Source organism: Arabidopsis thaliana, chromosome 3 (genome assembly GCF_000001735.4).
Source record: "Arabidopsis thaliana chromosome 3, partial sequence".
Lineage (NCBI taxonomy): Eukaryota > Viridiplantae > Streptophyta > Magnoliopsida > Brassicales > Brassicaceae > Arabidopsis > Arabidopsis thaliana.
In genome coordinates this window covers 17,092,105-17,114,186 of record NC_003074.8, presented here as the reverse complement: position 1 = coordinate 17,114,186, position 22,082 = coordinate 17,092,105, and the positions used below count along the sequence as shown (strand labels likewise).

The following is a 22,082-nucleotide window of genomic DNA, read 5'->3' as shown; positions in this document are numbered from 1 at the left end:
AGGACAAGTGCTCAAGCTTCTTCTTCTGCTCATCTGCAGCTTGGGAATTCTCAGCTTCACGCCTCTGAATGCAAGAGACCTGCTCTTCTATCTTGCGTTGAGCTTCAAGTAATTGTTCTTGCAAAGCCACAAAAGAAGTTGAGTCACCTGCTTGCTTCCGCTTGCCATTGACAAGAGACTCTTTGAGGCTTCCTACTCCATAAGGAACGCCTCTCGAATCCCTCTCAGTGGACTGCATAGTATGATAAAAGCTGAGATTAGAGACTGAAAAAGACAACTCAAAAACACTAAATTGGGAAACATAAAACGTTACCTGAAGAAATATGGTTGTACATTCCTCAGCTGTGAGCTCCCGTACCCGCGAAGTGCCATCTGAAACAGCAGAAGCTTCAGCCTCGAGCTCAGACTGCCTCAGCTGCAAATTCTTCTGATATAACTCTGAAATCTTCTCTGCCTTTCGATCAACATACGTCCCATCAGGTTTTGTATGTGTTTTGATGAAAACGTCACCAATACTGACAGTTTTGCCCAATTGGTCTTCCTGTAATGAAAAAAAAAACAAGTCATAGAAAAGTACATTGAAACATCGAGTTAAAGTTGCAAAGGAGTAAACAGAGAGAAGACTTGCCAATTCGTCCCGGATTTGATGATATGACTTAGACCCTAAGAAGTGTATGTGAGGACCTAGACCATTACGGTCAGACATACGGGCATTTGAATAGATTTGACTTCTTTCCTGAGCTTCTTCAGTGTCCCAGTACGCAGTCATTTCCTTCCATAGAGTTTTCCCAATCCATTTAGGTTTCTTTCGACTAGTTCTTACAGTGCTAACCATGCCTTTCATTCGCCTTAAACAGATCTCGTTGAAGTAAAACTGAACAGTCCCTGTGATCAAAGGATCCCAATGGTGTGTTTTCTACAAATAGAAAAGGTAATGTCAGTAAAAAAAAGAAGTGTAATCAACTATATAAAAGAAGGGCTGAAAGAACAGTTAACAGCAAACTCGAGGAAGTATTTCTCTTGTCTCTCTTGAGGCACACATGTCCAGCTGTAGTAGGGACCATCAAACTTGTTTGTAAACACTCTAGTGATATTCCTAACAAGTCGTGAGTTTGTGTCCCGAGTAAACCTCCAAACACAAGAAAAACAAGCAGTTATTATATGGCAGAAAATATCTAAATATCAGACCAAAGACTAGCAAAACATAAATTGTGGCTGCAAAGTACAAACAGATCATATAGAGCAGAACATAGATTGTGGCTGCAAAGATCTAGAACTAAACTTACACAATGACAGACACGATACTTTGCAGCCACAAGCAGTTGTTCTCGCAAACAACAAGTAGAGTAGAGACCTAGACGACAAGGCTCTTCAAACACATTGCAATAGATTGTGGCTGCAAAGAACATCAAAATATCAAAGACCAAAGACCAACACAACACGAGACTAAAACAAAGAATCAATTCAGACATTTTCTCAATCTAATCAATCTCACAAAGCTCATTACTCAACTAAACCCTAAGATCAAAACACAACTTAACAAAACATGTTCTCGCAAACAACAAAATAAGACCAACACAACAAGACTCTTCAAACAACAGAATAGATTGTGGCTGCAAAGTAACATCTATAATATCAAAGACTTTCAGACCAACACAACACGTCACAAAGATCATTACCCAACTAAACCCTAATAACAAAACACATAACTTAAATCCTAAGAACAAAACTTTCAGACTTTCAGACCAACACAACACGAGACACAACAGAGAATCATTTCAGACATTTTCTCAATCTAATCAATCTCACAAAGCTCATTACTCAACTAAACCCTAAGATCAAAACACAACTTAAACTACCTGTTCTCGCAAACAACAAAATAAGACCAACACAACAAGACTCTTCAAACATGAGAATAGATTGTGGCTGCAAAGTAACATCTATAATATCAAGGACTTTCAGACCAACACAACACGTCACAAAGATCATTACCCAACTAAACCCTAAGAACAAAACACATAACTTAAATCCTAAGAACAAAACTTTCAGACCAACACAACACGAGACACAACAAAGAATCAATTCAGACATTTTCTTAATCTAATCAATCTCACAAAGCTCATTTCTCAACTAAACCCTAATTGAACACAACATGGGATCACAAACAAGAGAAGAAGAAGATCATACCAGGTGGTATTCGGTCGAGGAACGGGAGAGAGGACGGTGACGAACTTATCCCTCTCCGGCAACATAAGAAGATCGTTTAGGGATTGAAGTGTGTCCTCCTGGAGATCCGGCGAGAAAGGTGGATATTCTTCGAAGTTGTTGCCTTGAGAGGATGGGTGACTGTGAGCCCAAGACTCTTGAACTGCAGAAGGCAGAGGGTCTTGCTGAGAAGGCGGAGGGTCTTGTTGAGGAGCCGGAGGAACCTGCTGAGTAGTCGCGCCTTGATTCGCAGGATTGTTCTGCACTTCCACGGAGGCAGACCTTTGCACTTCAGGTTGTCAACTGCCAGAGTGCTGGAACAACTGCAGAGGCGGCGGATAGCTCCGAACATGAGCTGCCGTTGCCTTTAAAGGAGGACCGCGTCTTCTGATGCAGGCGTCTGTAGCTGAGGCGACCGTTCTGCTGTCGGCGTGAAATTGTACTGGGACGGGAGAGAACGAGGTCGTCGACCAGCCGTGGATGTGGAGGCTCTCTGAGCAAGGTTAGGACTGGTTCGCTTCTTTTTTCCTCGCCCAAACATGATATTAAGGAGAGATCTAGATGAGACAGAGGTTCAAATCGACGAAATCGAAGAAGAAGAAGAAGAGATTTAAGAGAAAAACGAAGAGGAAAGATTGATTTGGTAGGGTTTCAAAGAGGAAATCGAAGAGAGAGATTGAAGAAGAAGAAGACTGCAGATGTTTGGTAGAGAGATTAAGAGGAAAATCGAAGAGGAAGAGAGAAATTTGCTAGGGTTTCGCAGAGGAAATCGAAGAGGAAGAGAGAAATCGAAGAAGAAGGCTGCGGATGTTTCGAAGAGAAAGAGATGGAACTTAGGGTTTTGACATTGAAAGGGATTGGGTCTAATGGGTTTGGGCCTAAAAAGTTCTCAAAATTTAAACATTAGTCGCTATATTGTCACATATTAGTCACCAATTTTGGGCCTCGAAATTTTTGGCCCAATAATTTTTCGGTAGTCGCTAAATTGTCACAAATTAGTCACCCTATTTGGGCCTCGAGTTATTTTGGCCCAATAGAATGGTTATAGTCGCTAAATTGTCACAAATTAGTCGCTTTGTTTAATTTTTAATAATTGGGTTTGGGCCTTGTGTTTTTTTGGGCCATAGATATTCAAAAATAGTAATTATCTATAGAAATATAAATAAACATAACATACTTAATAAATATAGTTTTTCAAAATAATTTAAAAATGTTTGCATAGTATTTCAAAATAACTTATGTACATATCATAAACACAAAACTAATATTATTCTTCGTCTTGTTGTTCTTCATCATCAGAAGACGATAAATTACATCGAAATTCATCTTCTGGATCAGCATCTCCGGCATCTAAATCGAGGTTTATGGGGTTGCGATTGATTGTCAAATTGTCGAGTACAAGATCTTCTATTGTTGTTATTAAAACAGCATCATCATTTTCTGTTTGCAATAAACTCGGGTCTTTATTTTCATATTCTCCTAATATGTTTCCCCTTGGATTTACTTTTAAAACATTGAGCAACTCCCGCTTTGGTTTTTTCGTGTATGGATAAGGAATAAAGCACACTAGTTCCGCTTGAGATGTTGTTTGTAAATGCACCATATTTGGAGAATTAGATATTTGTATATGAACTAGAAAAACTAAATGACCATATATATATACCATACGTACCTAAAATAAAGGGTTCGTATTTGTTATATTTCCTCGATGAAAGAACGTCGACAACACCACTATTGCTCCTCCGAGTACCTCTTCCGAGCTTAGGGTCATACCACGAACATTTAAAAAGTGTGATTTTCAAACTGACCACCCCCTCATACTCAAGTTCTATGATATCAGTTAAGTTGCCGTAAAAATCTGCTGCGTCAGATGCATCCGTATAATTTTCACCTTTCACACATACACCATAGTTACAAGTCTTACGTCCTGCTCCATGACTCTGCGTATGAAACAAATAGCCTCTTGTAAAATACACTGGCCATGTTTTGACTTTGTGCAAAGGTCCATTGACTATCTCTTGAACCCAAGTTGGAAAAGGATTACTAGAGTTCCAATATGTAACCTGTATGCAAATTTAGAAATAAACATCATTATAGAGATAAGAATAACAATAAATAAATGCAAATCATATATATTATAAACTATTTAGACATACATAATCTTTCACCCACACATGATATTCCTCGTTTCTTTTCACGAAAAGTTCTTTTTCGTTCAATCCTGGATATTTAATAGAAAGAAAATCTTCGAACATACTATATAAAGACAAAAACAACATATAAGGGTTAGTAAACAAACATTTATATAATTAACTTAAAATGGGAGTATGACTTTGTTATATACCTCTCAATTACTTGAAAATAATCACAATTCCGTATAACATATCCATGTGCGCATTGATAGTCTTCCTCTTATAGCCATACTTCACGTATTTCTCCACTTGGACGACCAACAGAACTAAATATAGTAGGTACTCCAGGAACATGATATACAGGAACTTCACCCTCATTGAATCTTGTTAACCTGATCCAAAAGAGGTAATTCATGGTTATTTTTGCGCATTGAAAACTTGCATCACATCGATAATTCATGGTTACCTTGATTTTGTTTGTATATTATCGGCAAAGTAGTGCTCTGAGAAATAAGAAATCTCGTCATTGATATATGACTGAACAATTGATCCGGTCGCATATCTTTTATTTTTTGCTTTTCCTTTCAACTTTTTAAAAAACCTCTCAAAAGGATACATCCACTTATATTGGACAGGACCGCCCAATTCTGCTTCGTAGGGGAGATGTATAGGCAGGTGCTCTATAACATCAAAAAATGATGGTGGGAAGATCTTCTCTAAGTTGCATATGATCAAAACAATGTTCTGCTTAAGAATTTGAACGCGACTTTTCTGCAAAGTTCTCGAACATAAGTCTCTAAAAAATGCGCCAACCCCTGGAAAAAAAAATCATCATCTCAAGTGCATATATGATATAAAGAGTAAATTATATTCTTATTTTACCTGATAATGCAAGGTGAACGTTCCGGTCGAGGAGTTCTGCAAAGATAAATGGAAGTAACCGCTCCATGAAAACATGGCAATCATGACTCTTCATACCTGATAACTTCCCATTCTCCATATCAACACAACTACTCAAATCAGACGAATAACCATCAGGGAATTTGATTGCATGTTTAACACATTGCAATAAACTCATTTTGGCTTCATTTGTCAATGTATAAGCTGGAAATGGAGCTTTTCCCTTACTATCAATATGTAAGTCAGGCCGAGAACAAAATCGTTCTATATCCATTCTTGCCATTATGTTGTCCTTTGATTTACCCTTCACGCTCATAAGAGTATTCATTATGTTATCCAAAAAATTCTTCTCTGTATGCATCACATCGATACAATGTCGGAGATTCAGATTCTTCCAATATGAAAGCTCTCATAATATGCTTTCCTTGTGCCAGTTATGTTCCTTCCCATAGCCTGGCATCTTCTTTTCGTGACCGTTGCCACCAACATCCTTGGTTCTTGGTGGATTTACACTAGACAACCGCTCGTAATAAATTTGCTCACCGGTTAAAGACTCAGGTGGATACTCGGTAGAAGCGTCTTTTCCTTTTCGGAAGTCTTTTTTGTTCTTCCGTAATGGATGACCATGAGAAAGAAATCTTCGGTGACAATCAAACCAGCACGTCTTCCTTCCATTAGGTAGATAAAAAGAGTTAGTACTTTCCATGCAAATTGGACAAGGCAGTTTACCGTGGGTTGTCCATCCTGATAACATGCTGTACGCCGGAAAGTCGCTTATCGTCCACAGCAACACTGCTTTTAGATTAAAATTTTGATTCAAAGACACAACATATGCATCGATTCCAGTAGACCATAACTCTTTTAGCTCCTCAATAAGAGGTTGGAGGAAGACATCGAGACTACCTCGCGGGTGATTTGGCCCAGAATTCAAAATTGTAAGAAACAAGTACTCTGTATTCATGCACATACCCGGTGGTAAATTGTATGGAGTCAGGATCACAGGCCACAAAGAATGATTTCGCGACATGCCAAATGGATTGAATCCATCGGTACATAATCCGAGATAAACGTTACGGGGTTCTTCGGCAAACGTGGGATGTAGCTCTTGAAAATATCTCCACTCCGCCACATCTGAAGGATGATTCATTTCTTCTTCTTTTGATTGGTGCTCTGCATGCCAACGCATTGCAGCTGCCGTCTTGTGGCTCTGATACATTCTCTTCAATCGGTCACCAATAGGTAGATACCACATACGATTATATGGCACTTTGGTTCTTCGACGGTAGTCATCCATAGGCTTCCATCTTTGAGCACTACAAAACCAACATTTATCTTCCTTTTCGTCTTCTTTCCAGAAAATCATACAATTGTTAATACAAACATCAATTGTATAATAAGGAAGGCCTAAATTGCGCATCAATTTTTCTGGCTTGTAATGCGAATCAGTAGCTTGGTTTCCTTCTGGTAAAAAATCTGTCAACATTTGACATACCGAATCCACACATCTTTCACTCATATTATGATCCGCCTTGTTCTGCATGACTCGAGCTGCTAACGATAATTGAGACTGGCCTTGTCGACAACCATCGTACAATGGATTTTGAGCACCTTCTAACAAGTCGTAGAATTTTTTAGAATGGTTACGTACTGGTTCCTCCACATTCTGATTAGTACCGTCTTGATGATAGTTATCATCAAACCCCACGTTATAACGAAATGCATCGTTCACCATATCCACATATGGATCTTCTACAACATTACCCACATCCACATATGGATCTTCTACAACATTACCCGCACTTTCATAATTCTCTCTTAGATACGTACTATCAATTACATAATTACTCGTTCCTACATTCATGTTGAAATCTTCCCCATGCATATACCAAACATAATAATCTGGCATAAATCCTTGACTAAACAAATGATTACTAACTTTTCTACCCTAGACGATATGTTTTTTATTCTTGCACACAGCACAAGGACAATGGAATTTACCTCGACAACTTTGTACTATAGGCTGGCTATTAGCAAATGTCAAGAACTCCTCCACTCCTGCGACGTATTCTGCTGACAAATTCCCGTCATTTCATCGAACCTCTTGTACATCCAATCTCGATTAAAACCACCGCTACTCGGATAATTATAGTTTCCCGCCATTATAAGACTAATAATAAAACTAAATATATTTTTAAACGTTTTTTTTCTTCAAAAATGTTTATTTTTTTTAAAGGTAATATTAGTATTGTGTTTGTGTTGTGAATGAATATTGTGTACGAGAAATTTTCATTATATAGGCAATTTTTGAGTGACTAAAACACGACTAAATAGTGTAGTCGTTTAAAGTAGGTACAACAACTTACAAAACGAATTACATGTTTTTTTAATCGAAAATTACGTCTATTTTGCGACTATATTTAATGACACGCCGCTGTAGTCATCCAATAGTCGCTATTTAGACGACTATTACGAGCTGTCGTATATTAGTCGGCAAATTACGTCTATTTTGCGACTATATTTAATGACACGCCGCAGTTGTCATATAATAGTCGCTATTTAACGACTATTACAACGTGTCGTATATTAATCGCAAAATAGCGACTAATTTACGACTACATTTGGCGACTCATTAAGAAGTGTCATATAATAGTCGCCCTTTAGCGACTACCAAGGCGTCTCGCCTCTACTCGTATAATTGTAGCCAAATAGTCACCAAATATAGCGATTATGTATGTAGTTGCCGGGTGTAGTGGGTATTTAACTGTTTTCTTGTAGTGAGTCTAATCTAAATACATATATGAAAGTAGTCCTTCGATATGATATAAAGTTATAAAGTTTGCTATGAGCATAAGTTGCATGAAATAAACAATTTATCTTAACAGTTGAAAAAAAAAATGGAAGGTTTCAATTGATACAATCTGTCCTCTTTAGCATATTATTAACTTCTGCACAACAACTTTTCCTCTCCCAAAGGGGTGTTTGGAAGCACTTGAAAAGTTGTGCACTGCCTTCCTGTGGAGTGGGGCACAAAATTCAGCTCGTGGAGCCAAAGGTTCCTAGCATTTTCTTTGGTCAACAAAATCAGCAGGCGCTTTGGTGCTGAAACGGCTCGCTTCAGGATATGAACCAAGTGTTTGGCCTGAAACTAATTTTGGCTCTTTGTTCAAAATTTCGAATCTCTTCTTACATTCTCTTTATTAATCCAATAGGTCCTCTTGTATATCAAACCTTGGTGAACAAGCCTTTAACACAAGAGTTTTTGACTACGAACCCAACTAAAAAGCCAAAGTATATTAAAAACAAAACTACAAAACCAAAGACTTTCACTTGGGTTAAGTTTTTCCATGAACTTCACTTAGGGCTGTTTGTAGATGCTCAAATTCACATGTGATTGCTGGTAACGTTGGGTGAGGAACGTTGAACATTTGATAGCTGGATATCTATTCATTAAACACAATCGTTAATGTCTTTAGGAGACATTGTTACATGTCCAAGGTCTCAATGTAACAAGGTAAAGAATTAAAGCCTTACTTGGGAAGGTTGTTTTCGGACTGGCAGGTAGGTAGACATTCTACTAGACAGTCGTGACTCGGTTCTATGAAGAATGGAATCTGTGACAAGAACAAATAAAAAAAACATTTTGAGTGTTATAACCTAGATTGTTGAGAAATTATAACTCATTTGTGATTTGTAGACATGATCAACAATAAGCTAGATTGTTGACAAATTATAACAACTATATAGAGCACATCGTCTTGTAAGAAATTGTAAGGATAGACTCGGATGTGTATTATTAAGAGACTTACGGAATATCGGTCTTGACCATTCCCAAGTACCCGATGCAATGTGGATCTATGTGTATATGTGAGAAAAATGTCAGCTAGAAAACTTTATTTGGGAAAATGACAATGTAGAGGGTGAAAAGAGACATTAGGGAGAGTAAGCTCACAGAAATCGAAATTACTTAAAAATGCCGTTGCTCCAACGCTCCAACAAGTCTCCAAGATTGACGATATATGCTCTTAAAGAGGAAATTTATAAACAAATTTTTTATCATGGGAGTTAGTGTAGTGTTTAAAATTGGATCATGGATCCTAAGACCTTAAATTCTCGTTATACCCTTTAATAGATGGTACATATTCCCACTTCCTAGGCTTCACGTCCTTATCCTTGCATATCTGCCATCGTATAGCAATTTCTCATAACCAAACCTGGTCACATCTAAAGTTATATGACTAGCAAAAATGTGAAAACCTGGAGCCCGGTTACACTATCGGTTGCTAAGAGAGTCAGCATTCCGTAATCAGAATGAGCTCCACATCCAAATATTCCTTTCAAGGGATCAGACATCCCTAAAAGGTAACAAAAGGAAGAAAGAAAATTGTTTAGGATAAGTAGGGCTACGAAGCTTAAGAAAATATATCACCTTCGTAACGAAGCAAACGCATAACTGCGATAGGATTTCCCAGCATTTCCGGTTTATCAAAGTAATTTGTGTCCAAGTCGAGCGCCAATGCTAATAATCTAGCAATAGCCTTGCAAACCCTCCTGACCATGTGAAAAGCTCATCATTAGTATAACGTTTAGAAAACTTCCCTGTTAGGGGCCTATCCACATCAAAAGAAAAAATGTAAGGTCTTATATTGTCAAAAAAACACAAGGATTATTGTTGATTTTGCCCTTTTCATCAAAATCTTTTGAAATTATCACTTTTATTAAAAATTACGGATTTAAGATTTTTTGGCAAAAATACGTACTTTATATCAAAAACTTTAAATCTTCAAAACAAGTACAACCGACTAAACCCAAATATAATGAATAAAACGCATGTTAAATTATATTTCTATAGCCTAAAAAGTGACAAAATCCACAAACTATTCAAAAAATTTGAAAAATCCATAAATGCCATTAAAAAATAGCAAATCCATAACTGAATCCACATACTAATCCATTAATTATTAAATGGTTTTAGTATGGCCTTAGTAAACTGAAGAATTTAATCTTGCCTCAAAGTCTGAAGAAATAAACTAGCTACTTCATGATAATAAACAAATACTTACAATGCTTCTTGATGATATTTCTCCATGGTCGCCCGCCATCCCGGCAAAACAACTGCCAGAAACATCAAAGTTTATATAAGGTAGAAAACATGAGGTTGACAAATAAAAGAGCTAACTATGGAAGAAAAAAAACTAACCATGGTCAGGCCATAGGTTGGGGCTATAGAATGGTGTATTTGACACCTTCGATTCCAATGAAAAAACTTTCTTTGTAATCACCTGAAACCCATGAGGTTACAACAAGATTGAGATCATCAACAACAAAGTTTTGATCAAGCAAGCGAAAAGATGGTCAAACAAACCGTCGACTTGATTCTCAGGATCTAAAATTTGATCAAGGACGGGTGAATAGCCTCGATGCTTTTCATTTCTCAAGACTTTCATTTTCTCCTCCAAAGGAAGAGCAAAGAACTTCTTGCTCTGCTCAAAAGCCTCGTCCTTCAACTCCTCACTTATACCATGATTTGTGACATAGAAAAATCCACAATCTAGACATGCCTGGAACAAGAATAACCCACACACAACGAGTCAACTTTTTTTTCCATACATATCTGAAAATAAAATGTTTTTGACATACTTAGCTATAATAAAGAAAAAATAAAAACATACCTGTTTAAGAGAAACCGCTGATTGTTGAAAGTTCGGGTTGGCAAGATCTATGCAAGTAAGGGATGAAACTTTGATGGTCGAAGCTTCCTCTTGAGTTTTGTTCTCCATATCTCTCGTTCTCTTTGTTAAATCTTGGAGGATAAGAAAGGAGAAAGGCTTTTTTTATATACTAAGCAAAGATGCTTGTCACCCTCCACATTTAAAATTTCACTTTCCATAATAACCACATTTTTGGAAAAATATATCAAATAAATAGTTGAGGATTTTTTTTTCTTTTTTTTTTTTAAAAAAATTGGGATTGTTAGAACTACAGAGAAATACTGATCATTGTAATCCAGTACAGTTCATTTTTTTGGACGTCTACGTTCATTAATAAATATGCTTAGATTCTAAATCTTGAGTGTTTTTTTTTTTATATAACTTTTTTTTTATAATTGTTTTAGGCTTGAACAAGTTGTTGAGTTGTTTTCTATTAGATAGATCTTTCGTCGATGGAGTCTTTTTATAATACTTTGATTGATGTCTTGCAACAAAAAAAAAAGTTTTTTCTATTACTCTGATTAATTTAGTTGACTTTGATTCCGATATCTTTGTTTCTTTTAATCGACAACTATTATTGTATCGCAACTCTCGTTTATTGTAGACTAGAAAAAAAGCCTGCCTGTTGGGCAAGTTTGTTTTGGTATATTTTAGAAATTTTTGCATGATATTGATTTTATTTCTTTAATTGTTTTTTTTTTAACTTCACTGTTGTAGTACATAATTTTTTTTTGTTTACAAATGCATTATCCTACATGGCTACATACATGAATATTATGAAAATAGTAAATTAAAGTGTGGAACGGAAGGGAATATGAATTGTGTTAGGAATTAGTTTACTATATCTTTTCATCCATAAGAAGACTGTCGATGCTAAGCAAAATATTATAACGTTTGAAATCACAAACTTCCAACGTTTGGATTGGACGAACAACAATGGTTTGAGTGTTGATTTTGAAATTTAATGCTTCGAGGATGGATATGAGTGGTGATCGTCATTTGTTATTGGAGAAACTGGGGCTATTGGATGGTAATTTAAACTTTAATAAACAAATAGACGAGTGAGGTTGGAAACATCTTTATAGGTTTTATAATAAAAATGGAGACCAAATAATTCAATTGGAAGAAGATCTTAAGGTTTTTTAAAGAAATGGGAAGAAGATGATTGTTTGAATTTGATATGAAGGAAGGGTGTGTAACGGCAAAAATTAATTGGAAACATTAAGGGAATTGTTAAGGGTGTTTGAAATAAAACGATTACAAAAACGATTACAAAATTTAGTTGGTAGAAATCTGATTAAATGGAAATGAAACGGAATTGTATTTATTAGGAAGTTATGATGGTAATTAGCTCATCATACAATATGATGAAAACGTTTTGGTTTCTACTCACTAAGTTCAAAATATAGCTAGAGTCTACTTTTTGAATTTTCGTTGTATGACAATTTGATTGGTCTTAACAGGGGCATAATACAGCTTTATTAATCATATATATGAAAGTTGGTCAACTCTAACCATATGATTGCTACATCATCACTTTAGTATTTGTCATGTGTCTATTAAATAATTAATGTAATGTACTAATAATTATAGATTAGTGAACATTTATTATTTAATTTTATATATTATTTTATTTTATATATTATTTTATTTTAAATATTTAATATACTAATACTAAATTTATTTTAATATTACATGATTTTTCAATAAAACTATTTTAATAGTTTTTTTATTATCAAAGATTTTTTTGGTAATCCAAACTCAAAGTATGAGTATATAATAATCGTGGATTAGTTAATGATTTAAGTAAGTTATTCTCTTAAATTAATATTTATATAATAAATCACCGAAGGTGCAAAATACGTACGGAGCTCCATCATCAAATTCTTAGGATTCTAGAATTGAACACTACCCTCGGTTAAATTGGTTTAAGATGAACGTTGTTTATGAATTATGTATATGATGAAATATTGAGAATGTTGTTAGAAAAAAATATTTTAATACTAAAAATATTTTCTTATTGCATGAGTGAATAATTAGATATATAAAAAATATTTAAATTAAACAATATAAAAAAAATCTGAAAAAACTGCGGCGTAGCGCGGGTGATCACCTAAGAACATATAATAGCTCTTCTCTCTTGGTAATAATGTAGATATTTCTTGTAATGACGTCATTTATATATTATGCTTCTTAAACTAACTTGTTTCCAACAACTTAATAATTAGTATTCACTTGTAGGATATTGCTTGGATAGAGAAACAAAGAATGCCCAGCGGATTATTTCCTGTTACTTGGGATGCCAAATACGCCTCCAGTTCGGATGAAGAGTTTGAAGAATTCTTAGAAAGTAATATTCTCATGCTCTCTAATGTCCATAGGAAAATCTCCGAACTAGAGATGTAAGTTGATTTCTTTGTCTCTATATTAATCTTTTGTTTAGATTTTTTGACGGTTCTCTTATGATTTAATATTGGAATTGTAACAGTCTAGAGTTCTTTCAAGGTTGCAACTGCCAAGTGGTTTTAAACAAGAAACGAGAATTTAGAGTTGAGTTTCCATCTCACGAAGAAGCAATGGCAGCGTTGCAAAACTTTAATGAAGTGAAATTGGTGGGACGAACTATTAGTCTTACCAGGTCTACATATCCGATGTAAGTTGTTTAGCATTTCTTTGGTTATTTAGTATTTGATTTAGAAACAAATTAATTGATTTGTGCAAATTACCTTTTTTGGTTGGTAGGTATAAAATTTTCTGCATCAAAGGTTTCAAGAACACATTACTGCCAACTGTCAAACGCCAAGTAGTGAATGAAATTTTTGGTAAATAATGGAAGGATTCTCCACTTCTTTTTCCCTCTACAAGAAAACGATTTTGGGTATCTTTACATGTATTTGGGGGATCAGGTTGATGTGGAAAAAACTGTGTTGCAGAAGAGAAAATACCTTCAAGTCAAAGAATGTCGAATGAAGGGGAAAGTCAATAAAAGCCTATCATCTAACTGGAAGACAGTTGGTTAGTCTTCTAAGAGAGAAAAATATAGTATTAATCGTAATGAAAACTAAGTATAGTTTATTTTATTGTAATCTGATAATGGTTTTAATTGATATGGAAATGGGACTTTCATAACAAGAAATCATTTAACATCACTGCGGTTGAGAATTTCTTATTAATCTAAATCTATTTATGATTTAAGATTTTTTTTTTGCTGATCTTTGTCGAATGTTTTCTTGTATCATGTGTTTCTCTTCGCAGCGTTTTCATACAGTGTCTTACTCTCTCATATCTCTGAAAGTTTTGCGCTTCATAGACCAAACACATCTTAATCACTCATCACTTCACCTTCATGTGAAAAAATCTTTCCTATGGTGCCTCTTTCCATCCTCTTATAATTTTATCTAAGCAATGCATGTACTATCTTCCATACTTTTCACATGCTCTATATTTTTTTTGAAAATCTCTTACTTTCCATGTTAGTGAAAGCTTTTTTTCAAGCTCGTCCAAAGATAGCTTAGTTAATTCAATAAACTCTTTGTTTGAACTTTTAAGAATAAAATCTTTGTTTTGCTCTGTTTTGTTTTCTATTATTTTAATAAAAAGTTTTAGCTTCTAAATTAGTTCTTAACTCTATCACTTCTCTCCTTTAATGTTATTGTAAAATCCTATAAAGGTAATATTAAAAATTATAATAACTTAGTTTCTTTTTTTATAAGTTCAAATTTAATATTTGTTATTTTAAAAAAAAAGTAATTATTATTTTCAAAAATGTTAATTAATTAGATGCTAAATATGTTACTTATTGATGTGGCAACTCCCGATTAGTCGTTTTAAATCTTACGTGGACGCTTTTAGAAGCAAATATCCTCAACTTTTATATAGTATAGACTAGATTATGAACCCACACTACGCGTGGATCTTTTTGTAAAACGTTTAATAATTTTTTGTGTGACTAAATTTTTTTTATTAAAAATTTTGAAAGATATGATTTTATATGTCAACTCGCTTTTAATATTATAAACTCTTTGAATTTTAAAATTACCGTGACAAATATTTACAATTTAAATACATAATTAAAAATAACTTTTATACAACTCTTAGATTTTACAACATTTAGCAAAAGAAGATTTTTTTGGTTCATGACTCTCTCCTTAGCTTTAGATATTTAGGATAACAACGTCTTTTTTACGTACATATGAAATAAATTGTTGTACGGGAAATAGATTCGATGATTCTCATTTTGGTACCCGCAAATTTATTATTGTTTTTCGTTTATCTTCGCTGCATTAGTTAGTATAGCTCTTCTAAAAATAAGATATTATGTAGATCGTATATTCATAAGCTTATCTACATTTTCTTTTAACATTTCATATTTTTCTCACATTCTTTTCAATATGTATATGAATTTCTGTCTTCATAATTTTTTTTACAGAGAGCTATCACTCTCCCTATCTTTTTGCAAGAACTTATTTTATTTGTTTTATTTTTTCTTACAGTGTCTCTTTCCATCCTCTTATGATTTTGTCTAAACAATATGTGCCATACCTTCTAAACTTTTCACATGCTCCATATTTCTTCTTCGAAAATCTCTTTCTTTTCTTGTTAGTATAAACATTTTTCAATCTCGTCAAGATGTACTCTGTTTTGTTTTCTGTTATTCTAAAAAAATATTTTAGCTACTAAATTGGTACTTAACTCTATCACTTCTCTCTTTTGATGCAGTTTAGATCTTCTTCACCTTCACGCTTTCGAGACTGAAAGACCTCAATTTATATCTTCGAGAACTTGATTCAAATTGATACGATTAAAAATACCACCATCAAACCACGTCCTTGTTAAGTTTCTTTAAGTTATATTTTAAAAAATTGGATTTAGTTGTATAAAATCCTATAAGGTTTGGGTTTAATATTACATAATTATAATTATATAACTTCTTTTTATAAGTTTAAATTTAATATTTGTTGCTTTCTTTTTTTGTTTTAAATTTTAAAACAGAAAGTAATTACTATTTTTAAAAATATTAATTAATTAGATGCTAAATATGTTAATTATTGACGTGGCAGCTTCCGATTGGTTGTCTTAAAAAATGATAATTAATTAGATGCTAAATATGTTAATTATTGATGTTGCAGCTCCCGATTGGTGTTCTAAATCCTATGTGGATGGCTTTAAAAACAAATAGTTTCAACTTTTATATAGTATAAATTGAGCAAATTTTAATAAAATATTTATTTTTATTCTAAATATTTAACGGACTCAATATTTATTTTCCCTATAAAAACTGTCACATATCATCACTTGTACACAAAGTTGAGTTGTAGCTCGATTTGTTTCTCCACAAAAACAAAATTTCAACTCTATTTAACACGCGAAACTTCGAAATATCAAAACACACCGAATCACGAAATCAGTATTTTTATTCGTTAACCATCTAACCCGGTAACAAACAATCTAAACCAACACTAAACTAAATTAAAGATTGAAAACAAAAAAAAAAACAAATTAAAGAACTCAAAAATTTGGAGGTCGGATTAAATTCCATCGCATTAAACCGACACTACTACACTCACTAAAACGATCCATATTTTGTGTGAATGCAAAATTAACTCTTTTTGTTAATGATGTGTTCTATCTTTAATATTAGTCGGCCACTTTGAACAAAAATAATATTTCGCAATTCTATTGGCTGGAAGCGAAAAAAGTAAAGAAGACACGTCCGTAGCAGATCCCTCCACTCCCATGTGTTCCCTTGATGAACAATGAAACATCGATGCTTACCAAAAAAAAAAAAAAAATCCCCAGTTTCCATCTTTTTTGAACCTTCTCGATATAAAGCTCTCTATTCAATTCCCATCTCTATCTTCTTCCTCTTCATCTTCCTCTTCTCTCAGATCACTGGAAGCTCTAGCTCGATTTCTCACAATCCGCCATGAACTCACAAGCTTGTCTTCTTCTTCAGAAACAGCTTAAAGGTACACACAAACACTCGCGAATCTCAACGAATCTGTTTCTTCTACGAATTTGGTGTTGAATTCTCTCTTATTGAATCCGATTTGATTTTTTGGTTTCAGATCTTTGTAAGCATCCTGTAGATGGATTCTCTGCTGGTTTAGTTGATGAGAAGAATATATTCGAATGGAGCGTAACTATTATTGGACCTCCTGATACTCTCTAGTACGTTCCTTTTGATCCATGAGATTTCATCAGCTTCCATTGAGATTTCGCTATAATCTATGTTCCGGATTTGATGATTCATGTGGATTTGAGCTTAGAATGGATCGATTTGTCGGTTTTGAAGCGAATTGGTTAATGCTGGATTAGATTGGAGTAGTGTTCTTGTGGAATTGAAATGAATTGCTTTGTTTATATGGAGATTTACTTAGTCTTGTCACATTAACAAAAGGATTAAGCATAAGTTATGGAACTTTGTAAATGCAGTGAAGGAGGATTTTTCTATGCCATTATGTCATTCCCACAAAACTATCCTAATAGCCCACCTACGGTGCGGTTTACTTCAGATATTTGGCATCCTAACGGTTAGTTCTTTCTCTCGGTTATGCGCTCATTAGCTCATTGATCTTGTTTGAGTAGCTAAGGTTTTGTGAAAATGTTCGTCTTGTGGTCTGCAGTTTATCCCGATGGCCGCGTTTGTATATCTATTCTACATCCTCCTGGTGATGATCCAAGTGGATATGAGCTTGCAAGTGAGCGTTGGACGCCTGTTCACACAGTACGTTTTACAATGATCCAACATTCTCCTTGTATGATATCTGAGAAGCTTCTTCTTATAACCAAGAATGATGTCAATTAGATTTGATGAGTGGAAATAACATTGCTGATTTCAGGTTGAGAGTATCATGTTGAGTATTATATCAATGCTCTCTGGTCCCAACGACGAATCTCCAGCAAACGTTGAGGCTGCTGTGAGTGTTTTCTATTGATTAGCTATGAACTCATCAGATTAACACTGTCTCATTGGATTTACATATAGTTTATGTACCAGAGCTTGCTCGTTAACCATTCTCCTTGTGGGGTTTCCTCTTGCAGAAAGAATGGAGAGAGAAGAGAGATGAGTTCAAGAAGAAAGTGAGCCGTTGTGTCAGAAAGTCTCAAGAAATGTTTTGATCAAAGAAACACTTTCACACTCCAACACCATCTTCTATGGAGTTCAAAAGCTCATTTATCTTATCGAAAAAAATTCCCTTTGAAAAACTGTCCAAACACTACTTGTAATAAACCCGTCTTGCATCTTTTAATCGCGTTCCTCAACGTGAAATGAAGTGTTTGGTCGAAAAAAATGTTGTTCTTGAAAAAAACTGACATTAAAAGTTATACTATTCTTCATAGAAGCTTTGTTTTTGTCTGTCGAAGCTTTGTTTTTCAGTGTGTTTACTTCCTTGATTTGGACGCTAAAACTCCACGCCGTTCCTACGTTCTCCTCAGAAACTTCGTACAGTTTTCGGCTTCTAGTAAAAATATTTAAACAAACAGCATGATGTTTGTTTCTTGGGTCCACGTATTTAAAAGGCCCGTGACGTTGTCGCTCCTGGACCGTTGATTTACCTATCAATCGCTATCAAAACAGTTGGGAGAGTACACGTGTCCAACACCGTGTTGTTCTTGTTTCCTTTTTTTCTGTTTCGCTTTATGAACTTCGGAGAGAAGACGAAATCTCGCTCGCTTTCGCCGCCGTGAAATTTGATTCTCCGATCACTACAACGATTCCGATCTGTCCTCCGTTGATTTCGATCCTGGTTCGTTTTGTTCATAGCTTTATAAGAATTCTCTGATTCCGTTTATCCGTTCTCTTATATATGCAAATTTTGTTTGCAGATTTTGATATTGTTTCGACATGAAATTGGTGTGATCTCGTTTCGAGTTTCGTGGCGTATTTGCTTATTTTAAGTGTGTGGAATCGATTTTTAATGGGGGATAATTCTGGTAGAAGTAGAAACTCTATGATGGCAACTGTTTCTTCTGGGAAAGAGTTGTTACCTAAAAGAAGCTTAGTAGCTGCTATTCCAAGAGCTGTTCAGCAGACAATCTCTAAGCATGTTTCTTTTGGGAGTAATGGTAGATTTGGAAGTGGAACCGCTCGTAATGCAGCTGTGTTTCTGCTTAAAATCGCTGTTTTAGAAGTTGTTCGAAGGGTTTCAAAGGCTAAATGTCCTCATTTGTGGAATAGTCTTCAGGCGTTGCAATGTCTTTGTTATCCTCCTCTTAAGTGGATTCAAAGATGGGCTCCTTTCAAGGAGTTGATCAATGCAATGCAGGTTTGATACTTTCTCCCTATGGCATTGATGAAAGAATGATACAGTATATTGATCTTTGGCGAGTCTCAGTTATTGTGTGTGATCGTTATGCAGATGTTGTCTCGGCCATTGTTGGTCATCACGATAGCTGAGGCTCTGACAGACCAGTCAGAGTTAAAGCAAGAAGCCTCAGGTGGTACCAATTCTCATGCATCTTCAGAATCAGAATCACAATCTGACTCGCAGACTTTACAGTCTCCATCAGATATAAGGTGTTATGTGATGTATAAGTCTTACCTGTTATGTTGTATTATAATAGTCTGAGACTGTACAGCTTTAATCTGAAGCACTTGAAGTTTTGCAAATCCCTTGAAACTATTAATGCTCCATTTTGTTTTTTGAGTAGTATCTAAATATCTTTATGTTTTTGTAAATGTAGAATTGAAGATGAGGCTCCACTTCCTGTAATTTCACAAGACTGGCTTAGAAAACTCTATGAAGAACTGGAAAAGCAGAGACTTAGCTTACCAGAGAGGTACTTTCAGATTGTGATTTATGAATAAGTTCTCCCTTTTTTGAGTTTCAGTGTTAAATTCTGCGTTAGATCATAATCGTTTAGTCTCATTTTAATGTAGACTCAATGAAGACGAGCTTCATAGATTCTACAGGGTGTCAAATGGAGACTTCACATCCTTACTATCTTCGATAAAAAAGACAATTCATTGGAGGGAGACTTACAGAATTCTTTCTGAAGAAGAACTTGAGACATGGTCAAGTTTACTCTTTTGGCATGGATATGATAAGAACCAACGACCTTGCCTCATTGTTCGTTTGGGGCTAGCTTTTCTAAAGTTGCCATCTCATGAGAGACCTCGTTTCGCTCAGGCAATCAGTACGTCCTTACTCCTTAGTGGCTTTACTACATTTTCCAGTATTTTATTTGCTACGGTATCATTTTAATTTTCCACTATTGTTATTGTTTCAGTATCTCAGGTAGAGCACGGCGTTTTGCATCTTCTGACCCCTGAGAATTCAGAACTTACAGTGTTAGTCGATTGTGAAGGATTATCTCCTCTGAGGATTCCCATGCAGATGATGAGATCTTGTTCTTCCATTCTTCAAGATCACTTCCCTAACCGTCTTGGCTGCCTATTCATCATTCGCCTCCCTCCTGTTGTCCGTGTCATTTCCCAGACTTTCATCCAAGTAAAAAATCTACCTAAGCTAACTTCAATTTTTCGGTTTTCTTAGTCTTTGTTCTCGGATCTATGATCGTTGCATATCCCTTGCCTAAACTTATGTTCTTCTCTCATAGATTCTTAGACCAACCACACGCAAGAAGCTGAGAATTGAAGGGGAAACTTTCCATCGAGTCCTCTCTGAATACCTCCAGACACTTCCTTCATACCTTGGTAGCAACTGCAACTGCAAAAGATGCTCAAATCTCAACGAACAAGATCCACCACAGCCACAAACACACCCAAGAAGAAAGAGAAGAAGCTCGAGTGAAACAGAGAAGCTAGACGACAGCCACTGGAGTTACAATGCCCAGACACCTGATTTATCCTATGAAGACGAGCCGAGCCTGAACATATGCAGCCAAGTTCTGCGAACAGCAGTCGTGTTCTTACTCATGATATGGCTCTTCGGTGCACTACTAGCTGGATTTGCTGATCCTGAGAGCAGACCCTTTTAAGCTTCCATAAGGTAAGAACCATCCATAATTAATTTCAGGCACATGCGTATGTCTTCTGTATACATAGTAATAGTAAGTGTGATAGGCGTTGATATATACATAGTCATTAGTGAATAAACCCCATCTCTCATCCAGCGTGGTCATTGCAAACGCGGACTCAACGTAGTTTTGGGTCTTGGTTTAGGGTTAATGGTTGTTGCGGTTGAGTACATTTGTACGTTGGGAGAAAGTAATTATGGTCCAGTTAAATCGTGATGAGACTTTGGTCACCCTCTGCAGTAAAACTCTGTGTACAATTGTTGCCATTGTTGGTAATGTTTTGTAAAAATCAGATTTATTTAATGTGATTAGAAATTGAGAAATGTGTAGCTAAAATCCTTGATGGATCATGCTAATCATATTTTGTTAAAAAGCTGAGAACACAAAGACCAAAGTCATGGATCATTTCATGATTCTTTTTCAGTCCAAACCAAACTAAACCAAACAGAACCAAACTAAGTTTTATAGATTTATTAAAATCGAAATAACCCGAACCTAAACCGAAATGTCCGCACCCCTACTTTTCGTTGCTGCAAGTTATAATCATAGGTGAGTGTCATAAACTTAGTTTAATCGATGATTTTTTGTACAAGTTTTTGTCTTTTCTCAAAAGAAAAGAAATGATTATTCATTCTTCACCCTGATTTAAAAGGTTTACGTTTTCTATTTTAAGAAAATTAATCGAAGAACTGATACAAAATCATCACTGATCAAAGAAATAGTTTATAGTTGTCAAACATGTATAGGACGTTTACTAATTTTTAATTTCTTCTGATGATATAATAAAAAAATATATTATTATACTCGTAATGTACAAAACTGAAGTCAACCAGAGAACAAGCTTTTTATTAGTTCTACGATCTAGCAAGCAAACAAACAAACCAATAATAACAAAACTATTTGATGTATCATTGTATAAACAAACATTTTTAAAAAATCTGAACTTAAACTACAATAACTAACAATAATTAAACTATGCTCAATAATAATAATCGGATTTTTCATCCCAAATAGGAAAATGTATATGAGAATTCAAACAAATTAATTTTCATAAAACATGGGAGTATATTGAAAATTTTAGCTAGAAATCTTTAACAAAAAGAAAAAAAAAAATTAGCTAGAAATTCGCCTAATAATAAACAACTAAAATTCC

The 22,082-nt window shown here is 35.0% G+C and overlaps 4 protein-coding genes and 3 pseudogenes across 11 annotated transcripts; 4 read left to right on the top strand and 3 right to left on the bottom strand.

The window, feature by feature from the left end:
• Nucleotides 1-50: 50 nt before the first annotated feature.
• On the bottom strand, nucleotides 51-2,758 carry AT3G46487 (annotated as a pseudogene; the record flags this gene model as incomplete). The annotated part of the gene is made up of 1 exon: nucleotides 51-2,758.
• A 736-nt stretch (nucleotides 2,759-3,494) lies between these two features.
• AT3G46484 lies at nucleotides 3,495-7,397 on the bottom strand (annotated as a pseudogene; the record flags this gene model as incomplete). The annotated part of the gene is made up of 1 exon: nucleotides 3,495-7,397.
• A 734-nt stretch (nucleotides 7,398-8,131) lies between these two features.
• On the top strand, nucleotides 8,132-8,446 carry AT3G46482 (annotated as a pseudogene). Its single transcript has one exon.
• A 115-nt stretch (nucleotides 8,447-8,561) lies between these two features.
• AT3G46480 (2-oxoglutarate (2OG) and Fe(II)-dependent oxygenase superfamily protein) lies at nucleotides 8,562-11,014 on the bottom strand (the record flags this gene model as incomplete). The annotated part of the gene is made up of 11 exons (NM_114515.4): nucleotides 8,562-8,677; nucleotides 8,769-8,848; nucleotides 9,044-9,089; nucleotides 9,202-9,258; nucleotides 9,357-9,415; nucleotides 9,492-9,589; nucleotides 9,664-9,785; nucleotides 10,298-10,349; nucleotides 10,481-10,516; nucleotides 10,600-10,717; nucleotides 10,907-11,014. 11 exons carry the CDS (start codon nucleotides 11,012-11,014, stop codon nucleotides 8,593-8,595), a joined length of 861 nt encoding a protein of 286 aa, NP_190232.3. The 3' UTR covers nucleotides 8,562-8,592.
• Nucleotides 11,015-13,213: 2,199 nt separating this feature from the next.
• Nucleotides 13,214-14,271, top strand: AT3G46470 (RNA-binding (RRM/RBD/RNP motifs) family protein; the record flags this gene model as incomplete). The annotated part of the gene is made up of 5 exons (NM_114514.1): nucleotides 13,214-13,347; nucleotides 13,434-13,598; nucleotides 13,688-13,767; nucleotides 13,811-13,960; nucleotides 14,201-14,271. The coding sequence occupies 5 exons, from the start codon at nucleotides 13,214-13,216 to the stop codon at nucleotides 14,269-14,271; spliced, it is 600 nt and encodes a 199-aa protein (NP_190231.1).
• Nucleotides 14,272-16,721: 2,450 nt separating this feature from the next.
• Nucleotides 16,722-18,481, top strand: UBC13 (ubiquitin-conjugating enzyme 13). 3 transcript variants are annotated; one of them, NM_114513.6, is made up of 6 exons: nucleotides 16,722-16,914; nucleotides 17,014-17,116; nucleotides 17,381-17,478; nucleotides 17,572-17,672; nucleotides 17,788-17,865; nucleotides 17,990-18,481. In NM_114513.6, exons 1-6 carry the CDS (start codon nucleotides 16,872-16,874, stop codon nucleotides 18,065-18,067), a joined length of 501 nt encoding a protein of 166 aa, NP_566884.1. In that variant the 5' UTR covers nucleotides 16,722-16,871; the 3' UTR covers nucleotides 18,068-18,481. The 3 variants fall into 3 exon arrangements, with proteins under 3 accessions (NP_566884.1, NP_001325532.1, NP_001325533.1); NM_001339250.1 differs by having other exon boundaries at nucleotides 17,014-17,478; nucleotides 17,990-18,309; NM_001339251.1 differs by lacking the exons at nucleotides 16,722-16,914; nucleotides 17,014-17,116 and having other exon boundaries at nucleotides 17,117-17,478; nucleotides 17,990-18,309.
• Nucleotides 18,458-21,339, top strand: AT3G46450 (SEC14 cytosolic factor family protein / phosphoglyceride transfer family protein). 3 transcript variants are annotated; one of them, NM_001339249.1, is made up of 8 exons: nucleotides 18,548-18,696; nucleotides 18,776-19,215; nucleotides 19,309-19,466; nucleotides 19,634-19,729; nucleotides 19,830-20,086; nucleotides 20,180-20,400; nucleotides 20,510-20,901; nucleotides 21,075-21,308. In NM_001339249.1, exons 2-7 carry the CDS (start codon nucleotides 18,868-18,870, stop codon nucleotides 20,888-20,890), a joined length of 1,461 nt encoding a protein of 486 aa, NP_001326365.1. In that variant the 5' UTR covers nucleotides 18,548-18,696; nucleotides 18,776-18,867; the 3' UTR covers nucleotides 20,891-20,901; nucleotides 21,075-21,308. The 3 variants fall into 3 exon arrangements, with proteins under 3 accessions (NP_190229.1, NP_001326365.1, NP_974390.1); NM_114512.5 differs by having other exon boundaries at nucleotides 18,458-18,696; nucleotides 20,510-21,339; NM_202661.2 differs by having other exon boundaries at nucleotides 19,285-19,466; nucleotides 20,510-21,249.
• The last annotated feature ends 743 nt before the right edge of the window (nucleotides 21,340-22,082 follow it).